Here is a 24,239-nt window from a genome sequence, read left to right as displayed (position 1 = left end):
TTATTGCATTTGCTATGTGGCAGAACCTCAGGCCAGGATCTGGGAAAACAAGGTGTGAAAGAAAGCATAGTGTCCTGTCCTTCCCTTAAAGAACTCTTCCTTAGCCCACCCCCCCAGATACTGATTTCTATGAACCCAGCGTTTCACGGAGTGCACCTTGAATATTTCCCCAAAAAAGCAAAAGCAAAGGAGTGGTTTTAATGGTGGCATTTCGAGGCACAGAAGGGTCTTTCAATGCCCTTAATATCATACTATTCAGAGGGCACCTTAGTTGGCTTGCATAGAGAGACCTGTCCCTGAGAGTGAACGGAGCTTACCATGGTCCGACTTTAAAGTACTAGGTGATGGATAGCTTGGAATACCAGGCCTCACCTTCCTGCAGGCCTCCTGGCCTAACCAGTGCACCCAGGTCTCTCCATGGAATCCTTTCCCAGGGGTAGGGGGTGGGGGGAGGCCAGAGCTAGAGCGGGTGGGTCGGACAGTCGTGTGACGACATTATTGCTCACATTCTCTCCGGGGGGAGCCCAGCAGGATCACTCTGGCTCGCTTTGGGTATTTATCACAGGCTGGAAAGTGGCCTTGCAAATTCAGAGCAGAAACTGATGGCTTTTCTCCTGAGAACCCAGGATAATTTGAAACTTCAGCTTCGAGAAAGAGGCTGAAACACAACACACCAAGGGGCTCTCCGTGTTCCCACCATTCAGAATTGGCAGATTAAACAGTTAATCCCATGACTTCTTCTGTGCAAAGTGGATGTGTGGTTAGAGAGGGATGGCCTGGGAGAAGGTCGTGTCCATAGCCTGTGCACACAAATAAAACAGGAAATACGGCCGTGAGCGAACAAGAATGAGGGTCACTGGACAGTCTCGTCACGACAAGATGATTCATACATCATTGTCCCTCTTCCTGTGGAGGCTTGATAACTCTAGTCTCTGCAGAGCCCCTTCTGCCCCGAGCATGAACACCATTTGAAGACAGACCCTCCTCGTCAGTAAAGAGCTTGCTGTCTAGCCTGGGAGGGTGTTAGGGGCTGAATTTTTGTCTCCCCAAGTTCATATGTTGAAGCCCTAACTCCTCGCCGTACCTCCGGACATCACTGCCTTTGGAGGTAGGATCTTTAAAAGGGATATTAAATTAAAATGAGGTCTTTCGATTGGACCCGAATCCAATCTGACATCCTTCTGAAGAGGACGTGCATTCAGAGACCAGACAGGTGCAGACACGCGGAAAAAGACCAGGTGAGGATGCAGCAAGAAGACAGCCATCTGGAAGCCAAGGGGAGAGGCCTCCGAAGAAACCAGGCTGGCCCACACCTTGATCTTGGACTTGTCAAACTGTTGCAGAGAAAGTCAATGTACGGACAGTGAGGAAGGAGAGAGAAGAAGGGGCAGGCCCTTGAGCAAAATATCCAGGAGTGGGGATGGACTTTCATCACTGTCCCCACAGACTTCTGAGTGGCCCATGCTCCCTATTGTCACTTGAGAGACACCCGGTGAGGGAGAACCAGGCTGGGAGCCAAGAGAGAAGTGTGTGGGCAACATAGTCTATTTCCTGAGTGATGGCAATGGGTCCATTTGATCCCACACTAGTTATTGCCTCATTTTTTCAGACGGAAAGTGAATTTTTGAACCTGCCAGTAGCACGACCCAGCAGATAAATTCAGTTCTTTCCAACCTTCGTGTTTGGCTACTTCAGGCTCAGAAATACTGGTGCTAGTTTTTGTGGGGATGAAATGATGGAGGGGAGACCGAGACCCTCGGGTAATTCATTTCAAAACCATCTTTATTTCAAAAAAATCAAGAAATTGCCACCCAGCCAGATGATCGGCAGAGAGCCTCGAGATGGAATGGGTGTTTGGCAGGGGTGAAGAAGAAATGCTCTACATAGCACTGGGAAATGACCATTTTTTTTTTAAACAAACCTCCCTTGGATGTCTGCATCATATAAATCTAATAAGACAGAGTAAAAAATATTGGATTTATTTTTACAAGTTAGCTATGACCTCCCGACCTTCTGAATGGATTCACTTCGCCCGGTTCCTCTTAAGGGCCTTGGGGTGATGACTAACTCATAAAAATAAATCCAATATTTTCCCCTTAGCCATGTCATAGCCAATGTAGGGATTCAGATGATGGGGCAAGGGAGGTGGGTTTTCATTTCGTTTGACCTCCCATTATGAGAGGAGCTAAACCCTCAGCCCTGGTGGGGCCTCCAGTTTGCGAGCACCCCCCGCAACCTGTGTACAAAGGAAGAAAAACAAGGCACCGTGCTGGGGCCAAGCCAGGGCAGGGCCTTGTAGGGAAGTGGTGACCAGACGGGGGGATGGCACACCTGGGGAGAGACATATGCTTCCTGGCCTGAGGAAAAGGGTGATTCCTTCCCTCCTTTGTGGGGGGTTGGGGAGGTGGATTGGTAAAAAGGGCCCACTGTTCTTCAGTGAGAACAAAAAATCCCACCCTTGAAGGAAGGTCTTCACAAGAGAAGGAATTTGGCCTCAGTGGAGAAGTGTAGGTTGGGCCTTCCTTAGGCCAGAAATGTCACCTGGATTGGAGCCCAGGCACTTGTCACTACCAGGGACCTTGTTCGTTAAACACGTGTGTCCTGATGACCTCCTGGATACCAGGCCCATGATGACACTGAGCATGTGGGGTGACCAGGAGACACTATTCCTGACCCTGTGGGGCCTGTGGGCTAATGGAAGACTCGGACAACAGCCAAATAAACATAGGAATCCACGTGTAATCATAAACACAGATATGTCCAGTAGAGGGGACACCAGAGTCCTATGGAAGCCAATCGTGACAGGACCCTGACTGCTGGTGGCAGGGAGGGACAGTCCCACGGGACTTCCCTGAGGAAGCAATGGTTGAGCTGAGGGAGGACAAGGAGGTCGCTCCTCCGCCCCAGAGCTGTGAGGCTGGGATGGCCCCTCAGACTAGTTCTGTGTTGGGATGATGGTGCTGGGCCCTTATACTCCCTCAGATACTAGGCACTCTGGCGAAGCTGTGGGGCCTTGGGCAAGGCCACTGCTTTCAACAGACGTCATTCCTGAAGAGGGCTAACAGCTCAGGGCCATCTGCCCCCTGTCCTGCCAGGGCTTGGGGAGAATCATCACCACAGCCCTGGCATTGTACAAAAGTCTCTAGCCCCCTCCCCTCCCTGGGGGATCCAACTCTTTCCCATGGCTTCCAGTACCATCTACTTGCTGGTGACTCACCAACTGGTATCTTCTGCCCAAACCTGTCTCCCAGACTCCAGACCCACCTATCCAATAGCCTACTGGACATCACCATTAAGATGTCTACAAAACCTTGCCTCGCTCTGAGGGAAATCGGCTTCCTTGCTGTGAGCTGCCCTCTGGAGAGAACAACGTGGCCAGGAGCCCACAGCTCATGAGGACCCAAGATCCTGGAGGCGGCCCCTCCCCCTGAGTCCTGAGATGGGACCACAGCCCTGGCCGACACCTGGGGGCAGCCTCCTCGACATGAGCGACGCCAAACCAGAGGACCCAGCTAGGCCGAGCCAGGAGTCCCAGCCTGGGATAACAAATGTTTGCTGTCTCAACTGCTAGGCTTGGGGGTACGATGACATCCTTGTTCCTTGAACTTATTTGAAGTAGAGGATCCCATACTCTCAGGCCCTATGCTTCTTAATGCCACGTGACCTCCAATAACCCGGAGGGTTTGTTAGGGGTGGGGCGGCTCCTCAAAGCCCGACTTCACAGGGGCAGGGGTGTTTTTTTTCTCCTTTGGACGAATCTTTCCTCGTGCACCACGGCTCTCCTCAGAGAACTGAGTCTGGTGTACTCACCACTGTTGCCTTCCCCTCAGCATGCTCTTTTCCGGGTGAGGCAGGGGCTGTCTCTCTACAAGAGGGCTCAGGGAAGCCAGCTTGCGGGTGGGAGTGAGGGGAAGCGAGGGGAGTGAGGGGAGGCAAAGCTGAGTCTGCCAGCACTTTATGGCAGCCTGAGGAAATGTCAGCAGCACAAGCCAAAGAATGGGGGGCTGCTGACATAGGGGGGTCTACAAAAGCATTCCTCAGCGCTGTGGGGCCACCACCAGAGTCTGGGCCCCATCCATCAGCAGAGACCCCACCTGCCTGCCTAGTAGGGAAGCAAGACACACCGTCTTGTACTTCCCAGGTGTACCCTTCTGGAGTTCTCTTCAGAACCACGGCTCTATTCACAGTCTCCCCCTCTACCGTGTAGCAGAGACACGTGGTTTTGGGGGAACGTGGTAAAACTGCCCAGCACTGTCTTATGTGGGTTATGCCTGCTTGTATTCGCCCCCACATAGCCTCTTCCCAGCCTCAGGGGGAGCCTCTCCTGTGGTTGCAGGGAGCCAGGGTACTTGGGGCTCACCCAGCCACACGGTTTTGGATGTTACATCCTTTGATCCTGTCTGTGTTCAGACTTTCTCTTTCCAGACTGATGACACCTACTTTAGGGTCTTTCCTCTGACAGAAGCCCCTTGGCCTCTGGGCCTCCTCTGCCTCTTCACCTGTTTGGCTGGACTTTTTTTTTTTCAAGGTCTATCTGTTTTGTTTTGTTTTGTTTTTAAGATTTTATTTATTTATCTGACAGAGAGAGAGAGCAAGCACAAGCAGGGGGAGCAGGAGAGGGAGAAGCAGGCTCCCCACTAAGCAGGGAGCCTGACGTGGGACTCGATCCCAGGACCCTGGGATCAGAGCCTGAGCTAAAGGCCGACGCTTAACCAACTGAGCCACCCAGGCACCCCTATCCTTTTTTTAATTATAAAAATAAAACACTTTTCTTGTGTGTTTCGGTAAATCTTGAGATAATTCAGGAGTATATAAACAAGAAAAACGAAAATTGATGTCTCTCTTAGGGTGGACATTAAGAATTGCCCGGAATACCCATCTGGGCTGGAGACAAATTAGAGTTTCCTACATGGCAGGGTTGCTGAGAGGGCAGCGTGGCCTCACAGCTCTTGTGTCCGAGACACCTTTCCTAAAATCCTGGCCACTCCACTTCTCCAGCTGTGTGACCTCGGGCAAGTTCCAAACCCTCTCTGAGCTCCCCTTGGGAGGTTAGGTGAGGATTGAATACAATCATGGAGGTAAGCCTTGGGAAACAGTGTTTGGAACAGGGAGAGCACTCTGAAAATATGAACGTGTCCCAAACTAAACTCATGGTCGACAGCTCACCCCCACCCCATCCTCTTTGGTATGTCTGCCTCAGCGAAGGGTACCGCTCTCCCCCCAAAACCCCAAGCGGCATCCTTAACACCTCTTTCTCTTCCGCTCCCCATAGTCCACCAGCAGCAAATCACGCAGACTTTACTTTCTACCCTGAGTGTTCTGCATTTGTCCCTTTATTATTATTATTATTATTATTATTACATTTATTTGACAGAGAGAGAGAGAGAGCACAAGCAGGGGGAGCAGCAGAGGGAGAGGGAGAAGCGGGCTCCCCACTGAACAAGGAGCCCAAAGTGGGGCTCGATCCCAGAACCCCGAGATCATCACCTGAGTCGAAGGCAGACGCTTAACCGACTGAGCCACCCACGTGCCCCTGCATTTGTCCCTTTAGCCCCCTGTCCACCGGGCTGCATCCCACAGGGTTGTTGGTGCCTGAGCCAGGGCTGGTGGGGATGTCAAGCGATACCGCCCCGGTAGGAGCTCCTCGCAGTTCCTCAGCACGTTCCACATGCCGTTCCTGTCAGACCCAGCGATTCCATTCAGAGGCATATACTCCGAACTATTGGAAGCAGGTGTTTGATCAAAAACTCTACACACACTCCTAGCAGCTCCATTCACGGGAGCCACAAGGTGGAAAAAATTCACGTGTCCATCGGTGAATGTTGGATAAAGAAAACGTGGTCTCTCCATACAATGAATGAAGGACTGGCTCAGGCTACAGCCCTGATGAGACCTGAAAACATTATGCCGGGTAATAAGAAGCCAGATGCGAAAGACCACATGCTGTATGATTCCATTTATACAAAAGGTCCAGAGGAGGTGAATCCGGGGGCTGGGGCTGCTGGGAGTGAGTGTTTCATGGGTTACTGTTTGGGAAGATGATAAAGTTCTGAAACTAAAAGGTGGGAATGGTGGGCACAATAATGGATCATATATGTACTCAAACATGGGTAAAATGGTAAATTTTATGTTTCCTGTACGTTACCATAATAAAAAAATGTATGTGTCCTTTGATCAATACCTCCTCATTTGCCCTTCTCATCCCCTCCCCCCATTCCTGGCCACCACCGTTCTATGAGTTTTGCTATTTTAAATTCCACATATGAGTGAGATTGTGCAGTATTTATCTTTCTGCGTCGGGTTTCTTTCCCTTAGCAGAATGTCCTCCGGGTTCACCCATGTGGATGCAAAGGGCAGGATTTTTCTTAATTTTTAAAGGCTGAATAATATTCCATTATAAATATATACCATATTTTCTTTCGGCCTAAGGGCACAGAGTTCCAATTGTACAAGACGAATGAATTCTAGGAGTCTGATGTACAGCGTGGTAATGATCGTCAACAATACTATTTTGTATACTTGCAGTTTACTTGCAGGGTAGATTTTGATTTAAATCTCAACACACACACACACACACAAATGGTAACATTATAGAGGCTTGATTGTGATGATCTTTTCACAGTATATGTATATATCAAAACATCAAGTTGTGTACCTTGAATATATACAATTTTTATATATCAAAGACGTCTCCATAAAGTTGTTAAAGAAACGAGGTGTTACTTCTCTGAGATCCAAATTTAATGGGGTGTCCTCTATTCTATGGGCAAGCCATTCCCAGCACACTGTGGCTCTAGAATCTTCTTGCTGGAAGTCCCTCCCACCCAGGGCAGACCCTCTCTTCCTTCTGCTCTACCTTCCTCTGCAGCCCCGATAGGAGGGAGCGTCTGCCTGAGAGTCTGCCCAGCCTGTTCCTCTTCTGTTCTTGCCCCTCGGGCAGCAGTGAGCTTGTTGCCCCGTCCCCTGGGCTTCACCTGCAGGCAGAACCCCTAGCATTGCTGAGAACCTCCCGCCATGTCTTTTGGACGAGTGAAGTGGCTCATCCAGGGGTGGGGGTGGCGAGATTTGAATTTCCAGAAGCACAGTTCCTGCCTCAACATCCTCCCATCCGCTGCTGTAGGTCAGAGCTGGCTCCCTCCCCTCCCCTCCGTCTTCATCTTTAATATAAGCAATATCGTCCCAGGCTCCAAGGACAACAGTTTGCCTTCAAGAGCACAAATTAAAGCAATGCCACCAAGGGCATTAATGGTCTTAGCAGAGTCAACATGGGGAGCATTGTGCATTCCCTATGTAATATGAAGAGTGACTAAGCAGAAGCACTGCCCTCCCAGCCAGGCTGGGGCTGAATACCGGAGGCTCCCCGGGGAGCTGGCGGGGAGGACCTGGGAGGGGAGGAGCTCCGAGCTGCCAGTCACCTGCTGTGGAGTGGCTCACATCCCAGCCCTGGGGGGCTGTGGGACAGGAGGTAAAGGTCAGAAACTCTCAGCAAATATTTGGAGGGCTGTTCCCACGCCCAGTGGGTTTGGACACAAGGTAATCCTCTTCTGGAAGGGGCCCCGTAATCCCTGAGCAAATGCCTGGCCTAACTGGTAACTCCATGGCTGAGCCAGCCCATTCCCCCCGGGGATAGTCAGGCAGGGAGAAGGTGAGGCCCACACCCCAGGTTGAGACTTGAATGGGAGCACTCCCGCTGGTGAATGCTTGAGTGTGAGACCCGTGCATTGGGGTATACGATATTTTGTTATCCATAACAACACTTAGCATGTATTTTACACCATGCCCTGTGCTGGGGATGGGGCTTCGGAGATGAGAGGTGTGTCCTTGTCAGGAAGCCAGACTCTGAGTTTAGAGCAGGTCTGTAGGCTCCCTGAGGACAGACGGCATCTCTGATTTCCCCAGGAGCTAACGCAGTAAGTGAATGAACGGATGAACGAATGAATGACTTCTAATACAGTGGTGCTCCCTACCTCATCCCAGGGGACTCAGGATGACTTTCTGGAGAGAGACTTAAAGAGAAGTCAGAGAGAGCTGGACAGAGAGGGCATGGAAGGGTAGACCCAGGCAGAAGGAACAGCATGTGCAAAGACTTCAGGCTAGTCCCCATCGGGATCCAGGGCTGGAAGGACCTTGTGGGCCATGGGGAGGTTGAATTCCTTCTTGAAGCTCCAGAAGGATTTTAAGGAACAAAGCAACAAGGTCTGATTTGCATTTTAGATCATCTACATGGAGGATGGGATCGCTCATTCTATTTACTAATACATATTAAAAACAAACCCCTATTAAATACCAGACATCTCACTGAGTCTAGATGAATACCGTCCAGCAGAAACATAATGGGAGCCACATGAGTAGTTTTAAATTTCCTAGTAGCCACATTTTAAAAAGTAAACAGAAACAGGTGCTATACTTAATAATTCATTTAGCCCACTATAACTGAAATATCCAGGTATTTTTACATTATTATGTTGTTCTACATCTTCAAAATCCAGTGTTTATTCTTCTCTCAGGTTGCATCTGCTCAATAGCCACCATGGTTACCCTATTGAACAGTGCACGCAGGTGTAGATGGTGCATGGGAAGCAATCACCATCTCTGTCCTCACAGAGCGTAGCGCCTGGAAGAGAAGGTCCACAATTAAATGTGCAAACCAGAGCATCCAAGGACAGTGACAGTGGTGGTAAGGGGTGGAGGGGAGGATCCTGACACCCAGGGAGCCTGGCAGAGGGACCTAAGTCAGGGTGAATGAGGTGGAGTCCTTAAGGATGAACGAGGGTCAGTTAAGTGGGGGGTGGACTTCAGCCACGCGCTCCTGGCTGGCTGCCACATTTGCAGAACTGTCCTAAGCCCCAGGAGAGTGGCTTGCGGTGAGCCTGGCAGGGTGGGCAAGGCCAGCCTGCAGCCATGCTGGGCATTTGGAAACCACTCGAGGGTCAGAAGGAAGTGGAGAAGTGAACGGGACCGGATCTTGACAAACAGTCAGTGTGGTGGATGATGTGCACAGACGGACTGGGCTGGTGGTTTGAAGGGGGGTGATGGTGTTGGAAATGGGAGGCAGTGGGAGGACACCGGAGAAAGAAGTCAGAACCGGGAGGACTTCGTCATGGGTAGGGGGGCGTACGGGGCGGGAGGTGTGGCTGGTGGATGACTCCCGGGTTTCTGATGCTGTTTCTGAGACCGGGAACCTAGAAGAGGAGCAGCTTTGGGAGATGACAGGTTCAGTTGGGAGCGTGTGGATCTGGTGGTGCTTGCTGGGCGCGAGGTCTGATTTTAAGCGACCATAAGTAAGTCCAGGCGTGGGAGAGAGGTCCGAGCTGGACAAGCAGCTCTGGGAGACGGACAGTCTCTGAAGGCGTGGTTGGTAATGAAACACATGGAAATGGATCAAATCTTCCAGAGCAGTGCTTCTCACCCAGGGGTGATTTTACCCCCAGGGGTCCGCAATACATTCTCAATTGTCACAATCGTGGGGGCGGGGGACAGGGCTGCTACCCACGCCTAGTGGGTAGAGGTCAGAGATAGTGCTAAACATCCTGCAATGCACAGGACAGCCCCCCCCCCCCCACCCACAAAGATCTACCCAGCCCAGGATGTCTCCGAGGTGGAGAAAGAGACAAAGCAGAGGGACAAGAGGAGAGAGTCTTGGGTGGAATCCTGAGGAGCTCTGACATTTGGGGTAGAGCAAGTAGATGAGAAAGGAGGGATCAGCGGGCGGGAGAAAAGCAGCTGGGAAAGGAAGAGACAGCAAGCAGGAAACAGTGGGCCCAGGTTGGAGGCTGTGAAGTTAGCCCCTGGGAACAGTGACATTGTATCTTTCTAGTTGAGATCCTTTCCATTTTGATTCGTCTTCCCCAAGCCCGATCTATGGGCACCCCACATTTCCAGCACCCGGAATACAGAACTGCACTCCAGGCAGGCAGTGTGGCCGAGGGAGATCACAGGGCTCCACCACTTGCTGGGTGTGTCCGCTTGGGCAAGAGGCTCTGTGCCCCCCAGCCTTGGTTTCTTCCTCTGGAAGATGGGTGTGTGACAGCGATCGAGCGAGGAGATAATAAATTGGCACATAGTTAAGTGCTCAATTAGTGGCAGGTACTTTACTTCCTTTCATTTATCATTTATCATCCTGCGGCTAGCTTGCTGATAAGCTATTCTTAGATTTTTATCCAGTCTGCTCTGCCAAAATCCTACTGAAAGCAGGACAGGTTTTTGGGGGAGGTCTCTGGCTGCTTCCTTCCCTAGCAGATGAAGTCCAGCTAGCTGTATTCCAGGCTCTTGATGTGAAAAGCACCTTTTTGTGAAGCTCATCTTCTCCTACTACCCCTTCCCTCCCTACCCCCACTCCCCCGAGCTTTCTCTTCCAACTTATTCTGGTCCTTTGTATTAAAGATTATTCCAAAGGTAGAGAGTCCTCTGGGACATGCTTTCGCTCATTTTTTTTTTTCCTTATCAGACCAGTAAGCAGGAAAAAAAGGCACCAGACTGGAATCTCTTTGAGGGCCAAGGCATACCAGACCTTTCAAACTCTCTCCTTGATATTACCCAGCAAAGGAGGATCAATTTGGACCACCCTTCACTCGGCCTCTCAGGGTTCGAGGTGTGATGGGGGCATGAGTTAGGCAATCTACTCCAGGGAAACATTTTCTTTCACATGTTCAAATATCTCCTGTTTCATCTTTAAAAATCAATAAATTTAAATTCTAGTCCATAATTTATCACTGTTCATTTTAATATAATAATAAAATTTTATATTCTTTTCTAGATGAATTACATGATCTCTTTCTACACCATTAGTTTTCCCAAGGCTCTGGGATATACCACCATATAATCCCTGGAGGATTGGAGTGTGTCAGCTTGAGATCAGGTCCAACTCGATCGCCATAAACACCCAACATGCTCTCCTTGGGTACCATTTACCTCCTGGACATTTGATAGCTTCCTAATGATGCAGGGTATGATGAGCGGATGAAGACAACAGCCATGGAGTGCGTATTTCTGGAATAAAGTGTTCTCCCGAGAAATGGGAAGGTTCCTGAATTCTCCGTGGCTCCAGAGAGTATATGGTTCTCTTTTTCCAGCTTGCAGAATTTTTCTCACTGGATTTTTGGTGGTTAGCAAAAAAATGTTTTCATCTTACCTGGGGGGACTTGTTGAAGGGGTTTGGTGTAATTTCTGTTGGGCAATGGTCTGGACCTCACAGGTATTGAGATTGGAGGTGCTTTTTGCATTTTGCAAAGCCATCCATTATAGACACCCTCTGTGTTTGCACACAAACTGGCTGTCAGAGCCTCCCAGGAATGATGCCAGGAGAAACAGAATGTCAGAGACAATGTCCTGTTCTTTGTCTCTTGAGAAAAAAGTCATCCCCAGGTTGCTCAGGCATGGATGGAGTTGACTCTTCTCTGACACATCACACACACTGCAGTTAAGTTTGCAGAGATTCCGAACAGGGATTACAGGTCCGCTAAGGAAAACACTGTCTGCTTATTTTTTTGCTCATCTGAACAAAATGGCTTTAAATTTACATAATTAAAATTCTGGTGTCTTTCAGATCATAACAATGGGTAATTAACATTGTTACTTGTCAGCTGGAAAATACCTCGGGAGGAGGCTCTCAGAGCCCAGCCGTTTTATTTTGGACCACATCTCATGGACAATCAGGGCTAATTGAATCACCCCCATCTCATGGAAAATGAATGAAAGAACATTGAACATTGCTAGCCCGGCTCACAATCAACTCAGAAAGACTGCTTGCTCAAACAAGCCTGCGCGAGATCAGAACCTCAACCCTGCATGGAAGACAGTGGCCTGACAGTCTAATTTAGAAGCGTTGCTTAAAATCTTAATCAGCGCGTTGAAATTAACAGAGGCGAGTTTCGACACCATGTTTGTTGTCTATGGTTATCAATTTTAATAAACGTTAAAATGTTTTTACAGGTGTGGAAAAAGGCACGTCCCGGGGACACCGCTCTCCTCCATTTGTACTCTCTACCAAGAAAAAAAACAAAAAAAACAAAACCATGTCATCGTCAAGAATGAAGACGTAACATAGTCATCAGAGCTTGGCTTCCTTTTATTTTGTGGCTCCCTGAAAGCTATCTGCAGTCCTAAGCCCGGGTCCCTCTTCCCTGCCCAAGTGATATCTTGATTGACACATCTCCAAATAAGCCTGTGAATAGCTTTCCGTATTAGCCTCAGAATAATTCAGATGTCAAATTACAGCTCGCAGACTCCCTGACTCCTCTCGAGCCCCAGAATGAATTTTTTAAATATTTGGGGGGACAATATTAAATTTTGTTTGGGTTGGGTCAAAGTTCATATCATTTGGTAATAAAGAGCCACCAAGGGTGTTTGCGTAGGGTGGGTTCCGTTGATTTTATTTTGTGCCACAGCTGCAGGTCAGGCTGACCCTTGGCCAGCGGTTTGGCGCGTGCAAGTCTGCGGACTCTTGCCCCTTTGCAGCTCGCCGTGGGTTTGCTCTGGACAGAAAAGGGAACGAGGAAAGAAAGAAGAGGAGAGCAAGGCACTCTCTCTCTGCGCAGGACTCCTGGCTGATGTCATCTCTAAATATGCAGCTTTAATTGCTCTTCTCTGCAGCAATGAGGGACGAGAGCTTAGTTGCTTGTCTTCATCACCGTTGAAACTGCACAGCCGACGGAGCCCGGATTCCCGTCCAGCAAGCCATCCAGAAGCGTTTCTGGCAAGCAAGAAGGCAGAGCAGTACCTGCCGCCTGATAATGACCACTTTTCATAATATTTGTTGGATGCTCTGTAACATGTGGCTGAGAAAACTCTCATTATGACTGGCTGTCGGCGCAGCTGTAAATATTTAACCAAGAATGCTACCTGCTTTGCGGAAAGACTTGCTAATTACACCTGCTTCTCCCTATAATGACATATTGTTGTAAAATTCCACGATAATGACACAACTGCGTCTTCCTCATGCAAGAGGTAAATTTATACCAAGGACGGCACCGGAATTTCCATAAGCAATTAGCCTACACATTTCCATCCCTGTGTTTTCCTGTGATTTTATTGAAATGAAAGATAATGAATTAAATCCAATTACAGCAAGAAGACAGCTAGCAACTTGATGTTCCTTTCAAACCGCAGTTCCACTTCATAAGCAAAGTGAGGAGGAGGAGAACCGTATTCCTGCTGGATACCTTTGTGGCATCCCGATAAATTAGAAATATCAGCCTGGTAGCACCGACCCTGACAAACAGCCCGTATCGGGGGCTGGGGTGCTCTTGACAAAATGCTTCTCGAAAAAGCTGCACATTTTGAGTTGGAGGGACGGGAGGTACCACTCTTGGCTCGTAGCCTGATTATTAGTGGAACAACTCTATAAAAAAAATAAGTTTTCCCAGATGCGATGATAAAGCCCAAGATAATAATCTGTAGCGGGAGATTTAGAGACACAACCCCTCTCCGGGCTATGAGAAAGGTTTAGATGCTGTAACCAGGGGAATTTTGTTCCAAGATCCAGAGCCACGGTGCCTGAAAGACAAAACAAAATGAGTGGCGTGCGATACACTTTCAAAATGACCCCGCCTCGACATCTTTATTGTTTTCTCTCCCTGCCCCCCTTTTTTTTCTCTTCCCTCCCGGTCTCTTCTCTCCACCGCTCTTCTCCCTCTATACACGCAAGCATCGCAAAATGTCAGAAGCAGAGAAGTGACCCACCCTTTCCGGGCACAGGGGACAATTACACTCTGATCTCTGCGTCACTGCAGACACAAACATAGTCCCCAGGGTTAATATAGGCTCTCCGGCCCAGTTTTAAACCTGATGATGAATTTACTTATTTATTTAGCGGTCACGACTGTTCCCAGGAACACTTTGGTGAAGAGGGAGGTGATGGCGTAATTACGGCAGGCGGGGAGAGAGCATGAGCAGTGACAGCCCCGTGGGCCAGGCAGGGCCCCGGAGCAGATAGGCTGTCCTGCGCAGCCCGGCTGGGGGACTGTTCTGTTCGATTTCCTCTCGGTGGCGGGGCTGGAGTGCGCTCGCCTAATGGTCGGCTGTCGATACAGTAAAAATGCTAACCTGTCTTTGCCTCTAATCCATTCCGAGAGGGCTCTTTACAGAAATGGCCTCTTCCATTTCTTCATTTTCAGAAAAGCCAATCAAGGAAGATGGACCCGCACGGGCTATTGGTACAGTGTTTTTGTAAGTGTGTGTATTTGTGTGTGCGTTTTAAAAAGGCACGATGATTAATTTTGAGACACAGCATTTTGTGTTGTCTTTGACGATTTTCTTCCCCGCCTTTTTTTTTTTTTAAGGGCTCTAGAAAATCAATGCTACGCTCCACGATCATCCATCTTTATATAGTAATAAATTAAGTGGGAGGTATTGATATTTTTGACTGAGCTTTTAAGATTCACATACTAATGACAATTATACCCTGGTGACTGTTGATTTCTGCTGTTGTTTACCGTGCGTGACTCGGGCGAGAGGCGTTTGAGTTTCGCCTGTTGGCTTGGCTGTCCCCGAGTGTCCCAAAGCGTCCCTCCACGTCTCAGGTGGGAGACTGAGGTCAGTCGGCAACTGGGTCCCAAGGAGGGGAGCGCTCAGGAAAGCCTTGCTCTCCCGAAGACCTTCTGTAAGCACTCGACCAAGGGCAAGGCCGCGTCACCTCAAGCTTGGCAATGAACGTGGTGGAACTGAGGTAGGGTTATAGCAAAATACCACGCAACGCTGGGCAATGGCCCTCGCCAGTGGGCACCAGCAGGGATGTCCTGGTGGTCCTCCTGCTGTCCAGACGTTAACCCTTTAGCTGCCAAATTAAGGGAAGTGAGGAGGTTCTGGGCAAAAGCCAGGGCAGTCAGTACCAGAGGCACTAGTGGGGAATGGCTGTTTAACAACTGGTACCAAATATCCCAATATTTAACACCGATGCAGACTGGGTGAATTGTAGCTCTGGATATGAACCCCCCCCACACACACCAACACCATCACCACACACATTAGAAATCTTGGGGTCCCAGAGATACTGTGTGCCCTCTCCATTCCTTAAGGAAAAAAAAGAAAAAAGGAGAATTTGGAACCCCTGACATGAAGTGCCTGGCTCGCCTCATGCTTACAAACGGTTTCTGGTAAATTCTGAGTTTGGGCAGACATGTGGACAACCACCGCCTTGCCCCCCCTCTTGCCTTCTCCCTCCCTCGAGATGGGTGAAGGGCATCTTCTCAACACTTGGCAAGAGTTTGTTCGGAAGCAGAGACAAAGGCCTAGCAGAAAGGGAATGAAAGGAGCAAGGACAGTGTGATTTTCTCTGATGAGACCGAGGCCCTCCAGCCAACCGGAACGCTACCCCCAGGTAGCTGACCGGGACAACTACCAACAAACGGGCACCGAGGCCTCAACTTCATTGAGAGAATTATGTAGGGCATCGGGACAGCCTCGAAGCTCACAACAGTTTCTACGCGGAGATGAATTTGTCAGTAATATTGATTGTCGGAGGCCTGTTTCATTCTAGTTAAGATTCCACGAGGCACCAACAGCGGCCCCTCGTGCATGATTTTTTCCTTCTAGAAGGTCCAGGATGTTGAGGAGGCAACTCTGGGAGGCACCCTGCCCCAAGTTCTGTCAAACTAGATACCGCCAGGCTGCTCCCCGGGGGCCAGGTGTGTGTATTTTGTTTACATTTCGCAGAGGCAGCAATAAGTTGTTTGTTTACACACCGGGGTCTGGTTTTTGTTGTTGTTGTTTTTTGGTTTTTGGTTTTTTTCCTCTCTCCCCTCCCTGACGCGGGTCACCCAGCAGGGCCAGGTGCCTAGCCTGGAGAAGAGCTGTTGGAGCTTTCCAGACACAACCCTGAAATCATTATGCAGGATTATCCAAATGTGAAGCCTGCTGAAAGCCCACCTTCTCTGGTTTCCTGTTTTCAGGGAGAGGGCTCGGTGACATCCAACTGTCCAGGAAGTGCCTTTGCAAGAGTGTGTGCAAAGAAAGGACAGAACACAGGAGAGGTGTGGAGGAGGACTCACTTTCATCAGAGGATCGGCTTTCAGGCTGGTTTGGGAGCCCAGAGCATTATTGTATTACACGCGGCAGTGAAATGCGCCTTGTCCGGCTTCCTTCTACCCCCCCCCCCCTTTCTTTTCTTTGAGTGTTTTCGAAATAAAAGAGTGTTTTCTTCCAAATTGTGCTGGGAGGCAAATTCTTGAACGGTGTAATAGAAAATGTTAGACAATATTCCTTACCGGAGCTATTGACATTTTGGATAGTTGTGACACTTTGATTTTTCTCAAAACATATGGATCAAGCCTGGCTGCATTATTGGACAGGAAGTCCTGATGAAAGGCCTTCCTTTATCTTTCTTTGTATTCCCCCCCTCTGTTTGTTCATGGCTTTCTCTCTGAATATAATCGTGGTTTTCTTAAGCTGTCCGGGGAGTCCTTACCGCCTTACTAAATATTTCATGGTCCTCAGCACAGCATACCTGCCAACTGAGTCTTATTTGTTGTCAAAAATAAAGGGTTCATCCTTCGGAGTGGGGGAAGAAAAAGAGCGCCGGTTTATTCTATTGTTTTTATTTTAAAGTTTCTCATCTGCCCCAAATGCATGGAGACACTGGAAATCCAGGAGTGGTGCCTTTCATTCGCCGGGGACGCGGCTGGCCATTTATTTATTTATTTGCGGTTTATTTATTTATTTGCGGCGCCCTCCTTTCTATGATTCCCAGCACTTGTTCCTTTGCAGTTTCCCGTCCTATTTGTTCAAAAGGGAAAAGTTCAAAGCGGCTCTGCCAGCTGAGGGAGAAGCCTGCTGAATACTAACCCTCCAGCACCCGCCTTCGCTGACCTTGAGAGCCCAGCAGTAAACGGTCCCATTGCCAACCCGCATGTGTGTTTGGTTAGACCAGGTCGGGGGGGTCAGGGCTCACCTGAGGCCAGCCAAGCCGGCCCGACCTGCCTGAGCAGCAGGGGTAATGCATTTTTAAAAGGGACATTCTCCACTCTGAATGGGCCTAATATGGTCTCTGTTTAAAAACCTGTCAGAATCCCAAGCACACACTCCATAAAATATAAATAAGTACTTACTGTTTGCAGATGTTGCTTGTTTTTCATAATGTTTGTATTTGAAGTCTCGAATCCTCACTTCCTGTCAGGTTCCCCCATGCCTCTCTCCTCCTGTTTCTGAAGGAACAAGGGAGAACTTCAGATCACAATTTCTCAATGAAGACACTTTCTGTCAAGTCTGTCAGCGTCCCTGGTACAATTAGCATTTTCCCTCTCTCTCTCTTTCTCTCTGCCTCTCTTTCTCTCTCTCAACACGGATTTATTTCTCGCCAGTTTTCCCTGGGCCATGGAGAGCTACCTCTCTTGGTGGTGACTTTGCAAGGGGCTCCAGGCTCAGGAAGGTGTGATTTTTTTGTGTGCGTGAGACCCTGAAAAGCAAAGCTGGACGTCAACAGGCCCGTAAACTGCACACTTAGATTAATTGGGGAGAATTAGGTAAAAAGACTATGGGGAACCTCCATCATCGTTCCTGGGGAAATTCAGAGATGGGGCCTCATATGTCTTTGCCATGTTCATCCCTAGAGCCCCAGTGATAAATTCAGTGCAGGTGTCTGATTAATTTATCCGTGCGTTCGGCTACGTATGCGCCATCCCGCCCCTGAACCTGACCCCGGGATTCCTACCAGGGTCTTCCTTGGGCCTTCCCTGCGCCGCCCCAAGCCTACCCCAGCTCCAAAGCCTCTCCGCAGAGCCTGGGGGAGAGCCCGAGGGGGGCTCCATCTCTACCTCTGTGCCCATGGGACCCCTTCTCAGCCTCCTGTCTCCCGTCGGGTTTCCTGCCGGCTTCCCCCCGGGGGTGGGGGTGGGGTGGGGGGGTGGTGACAGGTGGGACCGGGGCGCATCTTTTTCCATGACAAAGCCAGCAGGTCATTTATTCCATAGTCCCCGGTGGACAGTGCGCTTGTGAAGAGGACTGTGGAAGTTGCTTTTTGTTCAGCAGCCCTCCCACGATTCAGCTGAACATTTTAATAACCCACTCTCTGGGGCTCCCACCTCGGCCAACTTAGCAAGCAGAGTGGGAGCGCTCTCCGCAGGCCCGGGGACTTGCAGAAGTGAGCATTTAGGCGTGTATTTCTTTATTTACTTTATTTATTTATTTACTCTTTATGCCATCCTCTGGTGAAAAAGGCCAACACAACCCTTGTTCTCCAACCCTGTCGCTTCTTTGCTTAGAAAGTAGTAGTTTAAAAGAGCCCCTCTGCGAGGTCCCTGCTCTGCCTTACTTCTCAGGTCCCGTTCTGAAGCCAGTGGTCATCAGCCTCCTCTCCTCAAGAACCGAAAGCCTGCTGTCCCAGCCCCATATCACTGCTAAGGATCAAAGACTCCCCTTCACCCACTTGAGCTGGAGATTGATGATAGTGCGGTTCACCTGCCATTTGCTTTAGTAATAATAGTATTTAAAAAAAGAAAGAAAGGAAGGAAGGAAGGAAGAGAGAGAGAGAGAAGGAGAGAGAGAGAAAGAAAGAAGGAAAGAAGGAAGGAAGGGAAGGAAGGGAAGGAAGGGAAGGAAGGAAGGAAGGAAGGGAGAGACACACCAAGCCTTCCCCAGTTTCTCCGGGCTTTCGGGGAGGATCCGATGAGAAACACGTGCCCAGGACGGCGCAGCTCCGTGCTAGAATCAGGTCAGTGGGGCTCGCTTCATCTCTAAAGCACAGACACCATAAATCAAGATGAAAATCCTTCAGCCCCCAAAGCCTTACCAATTGATACAATTTGAAAATGGGCAGCGGAGAGGCTGGGGAGAAGGCTGACATGATGACTTTTATAATAGCAGAACGTTTAAGGTTCTAGAAATAAAAGGAAGAGGATGAAATCAGGCACGTTGGTCTCTGCCTGCAGGCTCTCTGAGCTCTCACTGGAGGCTCCCACAATTATTTCTGCTCTGGCTTTCCCCTCCTTTTTTTTTTTTTTTTTTTTTCTTCCAGCAGTCTGTTTGAAATGAAGCAGAACCGGGCATGGCCAGCTCATCAGTGTCATTAGCTGACAGGGCGCCCGGCACACCTGCTTTTACTCGCTGCCATTTCAAGCACGAATGCCACAGAGAATGTGGCTTGGGTCCTTATAATGTGTAAAGATTCATTTATTTCACCTTTTGAACCTGCCTGACCCCCTGGGCTTGTGTTGGGGAGGGGGAGGAGGACTGGAGAGGGTTGGTTTTTTTTTTTTTTTTTTTTTCTTCCTAGCACTTAGAAGAAGCTGACAATTAGGGGTCTGGCCCTGGGGCTGTTGTTAGGATAGAAGCTTAGGAGAGAGGTGGGAGCTTAGCCAGGGAGGCCCTGGTAGGGCTTGGGCCACGGGACCCAGACCGGAGACTGGGGGGATGGCGCTGAGCACCATTCCCCTGGCTGCTGGCTCCCTGGCTCAGCGGTGCCCCCCCGCCCCGTGCAGGGGCTGCTTTGACACGGAGGGAGGCACCCTTACCTTCCGAGGCCCCGCCCCGCCTCACACCACACCTATTACAATGCACCCACCTCTGCTGTTCACTATGACTGTGGCGAAGATCTCTAAACATCATTTTGCCCTTGGAATGATTTGGCTCTGAGTACCGCATTTCATTTATGATGGTTGAGGTTTCTTGGCAATCATGTGCACCTAGGAATTCCTGCAAAGGGAGAAATAGCTACCCTTCAAACTGCTTTCCAATATAATGGAATTTCTATGAATACTAAACTTTGCCATTAATGAAGTTGATATGATATTAAGTTTTGCAGACATTTTAATTAAACCTCAATTAATTTTAATTTTATGGTGTTCTTTTCATATTTTGGAATATGAATATATATTATATATTATACATCATATATATTATTATATATTATTTTATATATAATATATATATTACATATATAATATTATATATTATAGCATAATATATATGTATCTCAAACATTTTAATAACCTCTGGAAAGGAAAGGCTGGTAGCCCCAAACCTGATACCCCAGGTGTCTGATGACATTTTTCCTCCCGTTTTCTTCTTTTTCTTTTTCTTGCTTTCCTTTGGTATGGCTTTGACTTCTACATTTTCCTTTTTAGAAGTTTTAGTGTGTGGGCTTAGTTTGCTAGGAATAAAAAAGTCGTTCTTGTTAGTGGACATTACACTCTTAGGACTTTGATTCTGGTTCCTTCTATTTTGTAGCCCCTGACTAGTCCTAGAGAGTTGGTTATATTCTTCAGCCTCTGCCTGGAAAGCTGGGGCTTCCTTCATTTCTTGATTCTTCCTTCTTTTCTTGATTCTTCCTTCTTTTTGGGAGCTTGACTGTGCACCTCTGTGGTTCCTGCCTTACTAGTATAGGATGAGCTCTTTCCTAGGAAACCCCAGGCCCAGGGAAGATCACCTTCGTTGGCCTGTTGAACCCAAGCTGAGTTTTCTAACCAAGGGCATCCCTGCTCTAGGCATTGGGGCTCTCTTGAAACTTGCAAGCATGTACCAGAACAACATCTGTCCCCACCCATAAAATAGACAGACTTCTTTGCTATCCCCTGAGTTAATGATTTCGGGGCTTTAGCATCTTTTATGGCGCACGAGTTTCCAGTGGTTCTACTTGATACTCTTGGTGGCAAAGTATTCCTGGATTTGTGATGAGATTGATTTTATTTTTAAAAGGTGCAGATTCCGAGTGGAGCCATCCATCAGTTGACTTCTGTCTGAATCCCTTTCCTGGTGGAATTTTATTCTTGCAGACACTGCACAGCTCAAAGTTCATATACTTGAATTCTAAAGATTCTTTGGGATGAAAACATCTCAGTCCCCAGTCCTGGGAAGTGAGTATAACATCATATAATCTGGGCATGTATATGGCTGCCTGGTGAATTAATACTTGTCAGACCTTGTTACTCTGAAATGGCCGTGGCAAGGTAATGACCGTCATTCATTTTATTTTATTACTTTTTTTTATTTGATTTCATTTAGGCTTTGGCAAAGGTGAGGGGACTGACTCATATTTCCTGTTTATGTTTGATATCCAAAGCCCCTGGGGGAGGGAAGGCGATGCTACCGGAAATTATGCAAATTAAAGAGGAAATTTGCGAAGACACCTTGACAAACTCAGAGATGAGAACATCTAGCTTTAACTATTTGATCATCCTGATTCTGGGCTCTTGCACTTCTGGTTAGCGAAGAAGGTCTGAAGAGGGCACAGAGCAGTGTGGCTCACTGAGTGAGTGGCTGTCTTGCGGGTGAAATGGTGGTTGAGGTTTAGCGTCCAGAAGCAAAAAAAGCTAAGTTTTGTCTTAGCAGCTAATTGAGAATAGGAAGCCCACTCTATGATGAAACTTCAGGTTTTCTCAGCCAACAAATCCTCCCTAGGCCTGTTAGAGTATGTGAAATTATGAAGGGAGGCCTCAATGAGGTGTCGTGGTGGGGGGGGCCTCCCCTGGGAAAGAGGCCATTCCAAGTGAAGGAAAACTCAACAGCAGGGCATTCGGTGCTGGGACAGAAGGCAGCATGGTATACTGGGAAGCAACAGAAGTTTGAATCCCACTTCTGACACTTCCTAGGTATGTGACAAATTTTAAAACAGGCCGTTTTATCTCTTATTATAAATCCAATATGTTTTTTTAACTGCTCCCCATGATAAGTGTAGTCACCGTCTGTCACCATATGACATTATTATAGTATTATTGGCTAGATTCCCTATGTTGTACTTTTCAACTCCATGACTTATTTATTTTTTAAAGATTTTATTTATTTATTTGTCAGAGAGAGAGCACAAGCAGGGAGAGCAGGAGAGGGAGAAGCAGGGCTCCCCGCTGAGCAAGGAGCCCGACACGGGACTCAGTCCCAGGACCCCAGGATCATGACCGGAGCTGAAGGCAGATTGCTTAACTGACTGAGCCACCCAGGCGTCCCTGACTTATTTATTTTGTAACTGAAAGTTGGTATCCCTGAATGCCCTTGTTTCGCCTACCTCCCTCCACCTCCCCTCTGGAAACCACCAGTTTGTTCTCTGTATTGATAAGTCTATTTGGGTTTTTCTGTTTGTTCATTTGTTTTGGTTTTTAGATTCCACATATAAGGGAAATCATGTGGTATTTGTCTTCTCTGTCTGACTTTTTTCACTTAGCATAATACCCTCTAGGTCCATCCATGTTGTTGCAAATGGCAGGATCTCATTCTTTGTGATGGCTGAGTAATATTCCATGGTATATATGTACCACATCTTCTTTATCCATTCACCTACTCATGGACACTTTGGTTGCTTCCATATCTTGGCTATTGTAAATAATGCTGCAATAACATAGGGATGCACATATCTTTTTGAATTAGTGTTTTCCTTTGGGTAAATATCCAGCAGTGGAATTACTGAATCATACGGTTGTTTTATTTTTAATTTTTGGAGGAATCTCCATACTGTTTTCCACTGTGGCTGCACCAATTTACATTCCCACCAACGGTGTATGAGGGCTCCTTTTCCTCCACATTTCTGCCAATGCTTGTTATTTCTTATCTTTTTGGTATTAGCTATTCTCATAGTTTGTTTGTTTGTTTTTTTTGTAATAGAAGCAAAAAGAAAACAAAAGCACATCCTTAATCTCATGCATTCAGACAAAACCTACTCTTCATTCTTTCATGGATATCTTTCCAAATTCTGTTTCACATAGAGACATACACACTTGCGTTACAAAAATAAGATTGCACATGGCATCTTATAAGCCCTTCTTTTCTCTTTCTGTTCAACTCTGGACGTTGTCAACATTTTGTAATGGCTGCACAATGCCCCATCTTACAGATAGACTTTATTTCCCCAAACTTCTATTGTTGAATGTATAGGTTGGTCCAACTATTCACAATTACAAAATGGCTGTGACAAATACTTGCAGCTAACTGTCCACCTAGATTCAAGATGACCATATTTCCTTATGGAAAAATTCCTCAAAGTCAGATTTTTGGATAAATGGGCATGCATGTTTTTCCTTGAGTAAACTTGAAGTTTGTTGAGATTCTTGGATAGGTAGATCCATGTATTTTCTAAAATTTGGAACTGTTGGGCCATTATTTCTTCAAATCTCTCTGCTTCTTTCTTACCGTCTTCTGGGACTGCCTTGATGTGTACGTTAGCCTGTTTAATGGCCCCTCAGAAGTCCCTTTGACTCTTGTTTTCTTCATTCTTTTTGCTCCTCAGACTCATAATTTCAAATGACTCCTCTTCAAGTTTGCTGATTGTTTCCTCCGCTTGTTCAAATCGGCTCTGAACCACTCTTGTGAATTTTCCAAGTCAGTTATTGTATTTTTCAACCTTAGAGTTTCCGTTTGGTTCTTTTAAAATAATTTCAATCTCTTTGTTCATGTGCTAATTTTGTTCACATGTTGTTTTCCTGATTTCTTTTAGTTCTTTGTGTTTTCTTTTAGTGGTTAGAGACTATTTAAGATAGTTTTTATTTTTCATGTCAGATGGGTAATGTGCCAAGGTCATAAGGTTCGAGGGAGACAGACATCATGCAGTGGCATGCACACCCAATCACCATGCTTATGAACTCCAAAAAGATGTTTAAGACAGTTCTTTTAAAGATTTTGCCTAGAAAGTCTGATGCCTGTGTTTTCAGGGACTGTGTCTGGAGATTTATTTTCTTCCTTTATGTGGGCCATGTTTTCCTATTTCTTCGTGATTTGTTGTTTAAAATTGGTTATTAAAAAAATCAGCCACCTCTCCCAGTCTTTGCAGACTGGTGCACAAGACCTTCACCAATTAGCAGGGCAAGGTCTGAACTTTGGGATCAGCCTTGCATGAAAGTTTGAGGTCTTCCCAGGTCTTTTCTGGACATATGTCTTCCCTGGGCCTGTGTATTGCTCCATGTATGTGACTGCTTTTAAATGTCTTCATTTTCCTGAGCCTAACCCCTGTTTCTTCTCGGGCCTTCCCTGCTTTATTATGCTCCCCAATCAGTAATCTCTTGCCTCAGGAGTCTGCAGGTGTGTAGTCCCCTTGGATATTCCTGAGTCACACCCACTGCTTCCTGCCTGAGTTCCAGGTCAGATCTACAGAGGCCAATCCCTCAGGCAGCCCCCACACAGGTTAGAACATTGCAAATTAGGTCCACCCTGCTCTCTCTGATTTCAGGAAGAGAACTGGGAATTGGGCTCCTTCTTCCCCAAACTGTTCTGTGCCATGCCAGGGAGGGGGCAAAGTGAGGGCCAGTAAAAAGACTAGTTCCCACCAATGGAATGTGACTTTTCCTTGGTTGGGCATTTGCTTGGTTGCTGTAGATCCCTGACTGATT

At 47.7% G+C, this 24,239-nt stretch overlaps 1 protein-coding gene and 1 non-coding gene across 2 annotated transcripts in view; one reads left to right on the top strand and one right to left on the bottom strand.

Moving 5' to 3' along the window:
* FTO (FTO alpha-ketoglutarate dependent dioxygenase) overlaps nucleotides 1–11,567 on the top strand; it is a 415,205-nt gene extending 403,638 nt beyond the window's left edge. Inside the window, exon 9 of the mRNA XM_054511328.2 lies at nucleotides 11,546–11,567. Within this exon, the coding sequence (XP_054367303.2) occupies nucleotides 11,546–11,552 (7 nt within the window). The 3' untranslated portion in view covers nucleotides 11,553–11,567. The remainder of the gene's footprint in view (nucleotides 1–11,545) is intronic.
* An 11,839-nt stretch (nucleotides 11,568–23,406) lies between these two features.
* Nucleotides 23,407–23,507, bottom strand: LOC123856263 (small nucleolar RNA U13). Its single transcript, XR_006793679.1, has one exon. It is a non-coding gene; the product is annotated as a small nucleolar RNA U13 (small nucleolar RNA).
* Nucleotides 23,508–24,239: the final 732 nt, after the last annotated feature.

Source organism: Mirounga angustirostris, unplaced genomic scaffold (assembly GCF_029215605.1).
Source record: "Mirounga angustirostris isolate CCGP_5_RB_7025 unplaced genomic scaffold, mMirAng1.0.hap1 SCAF_16, whole genome shotgun sequence".
NCBI classification, from domain to species: Eukaryota; Metazoa; Chordata; class Mammalia; order Carnivora; family Phocidae; genus Mirounga; species Mirounga angustirostris.
The sequence above is the reverse complement of the archived record's forward strand: the minus strand, read 5'-3'. Positions and strand labels throughout refer to the sequence as shown.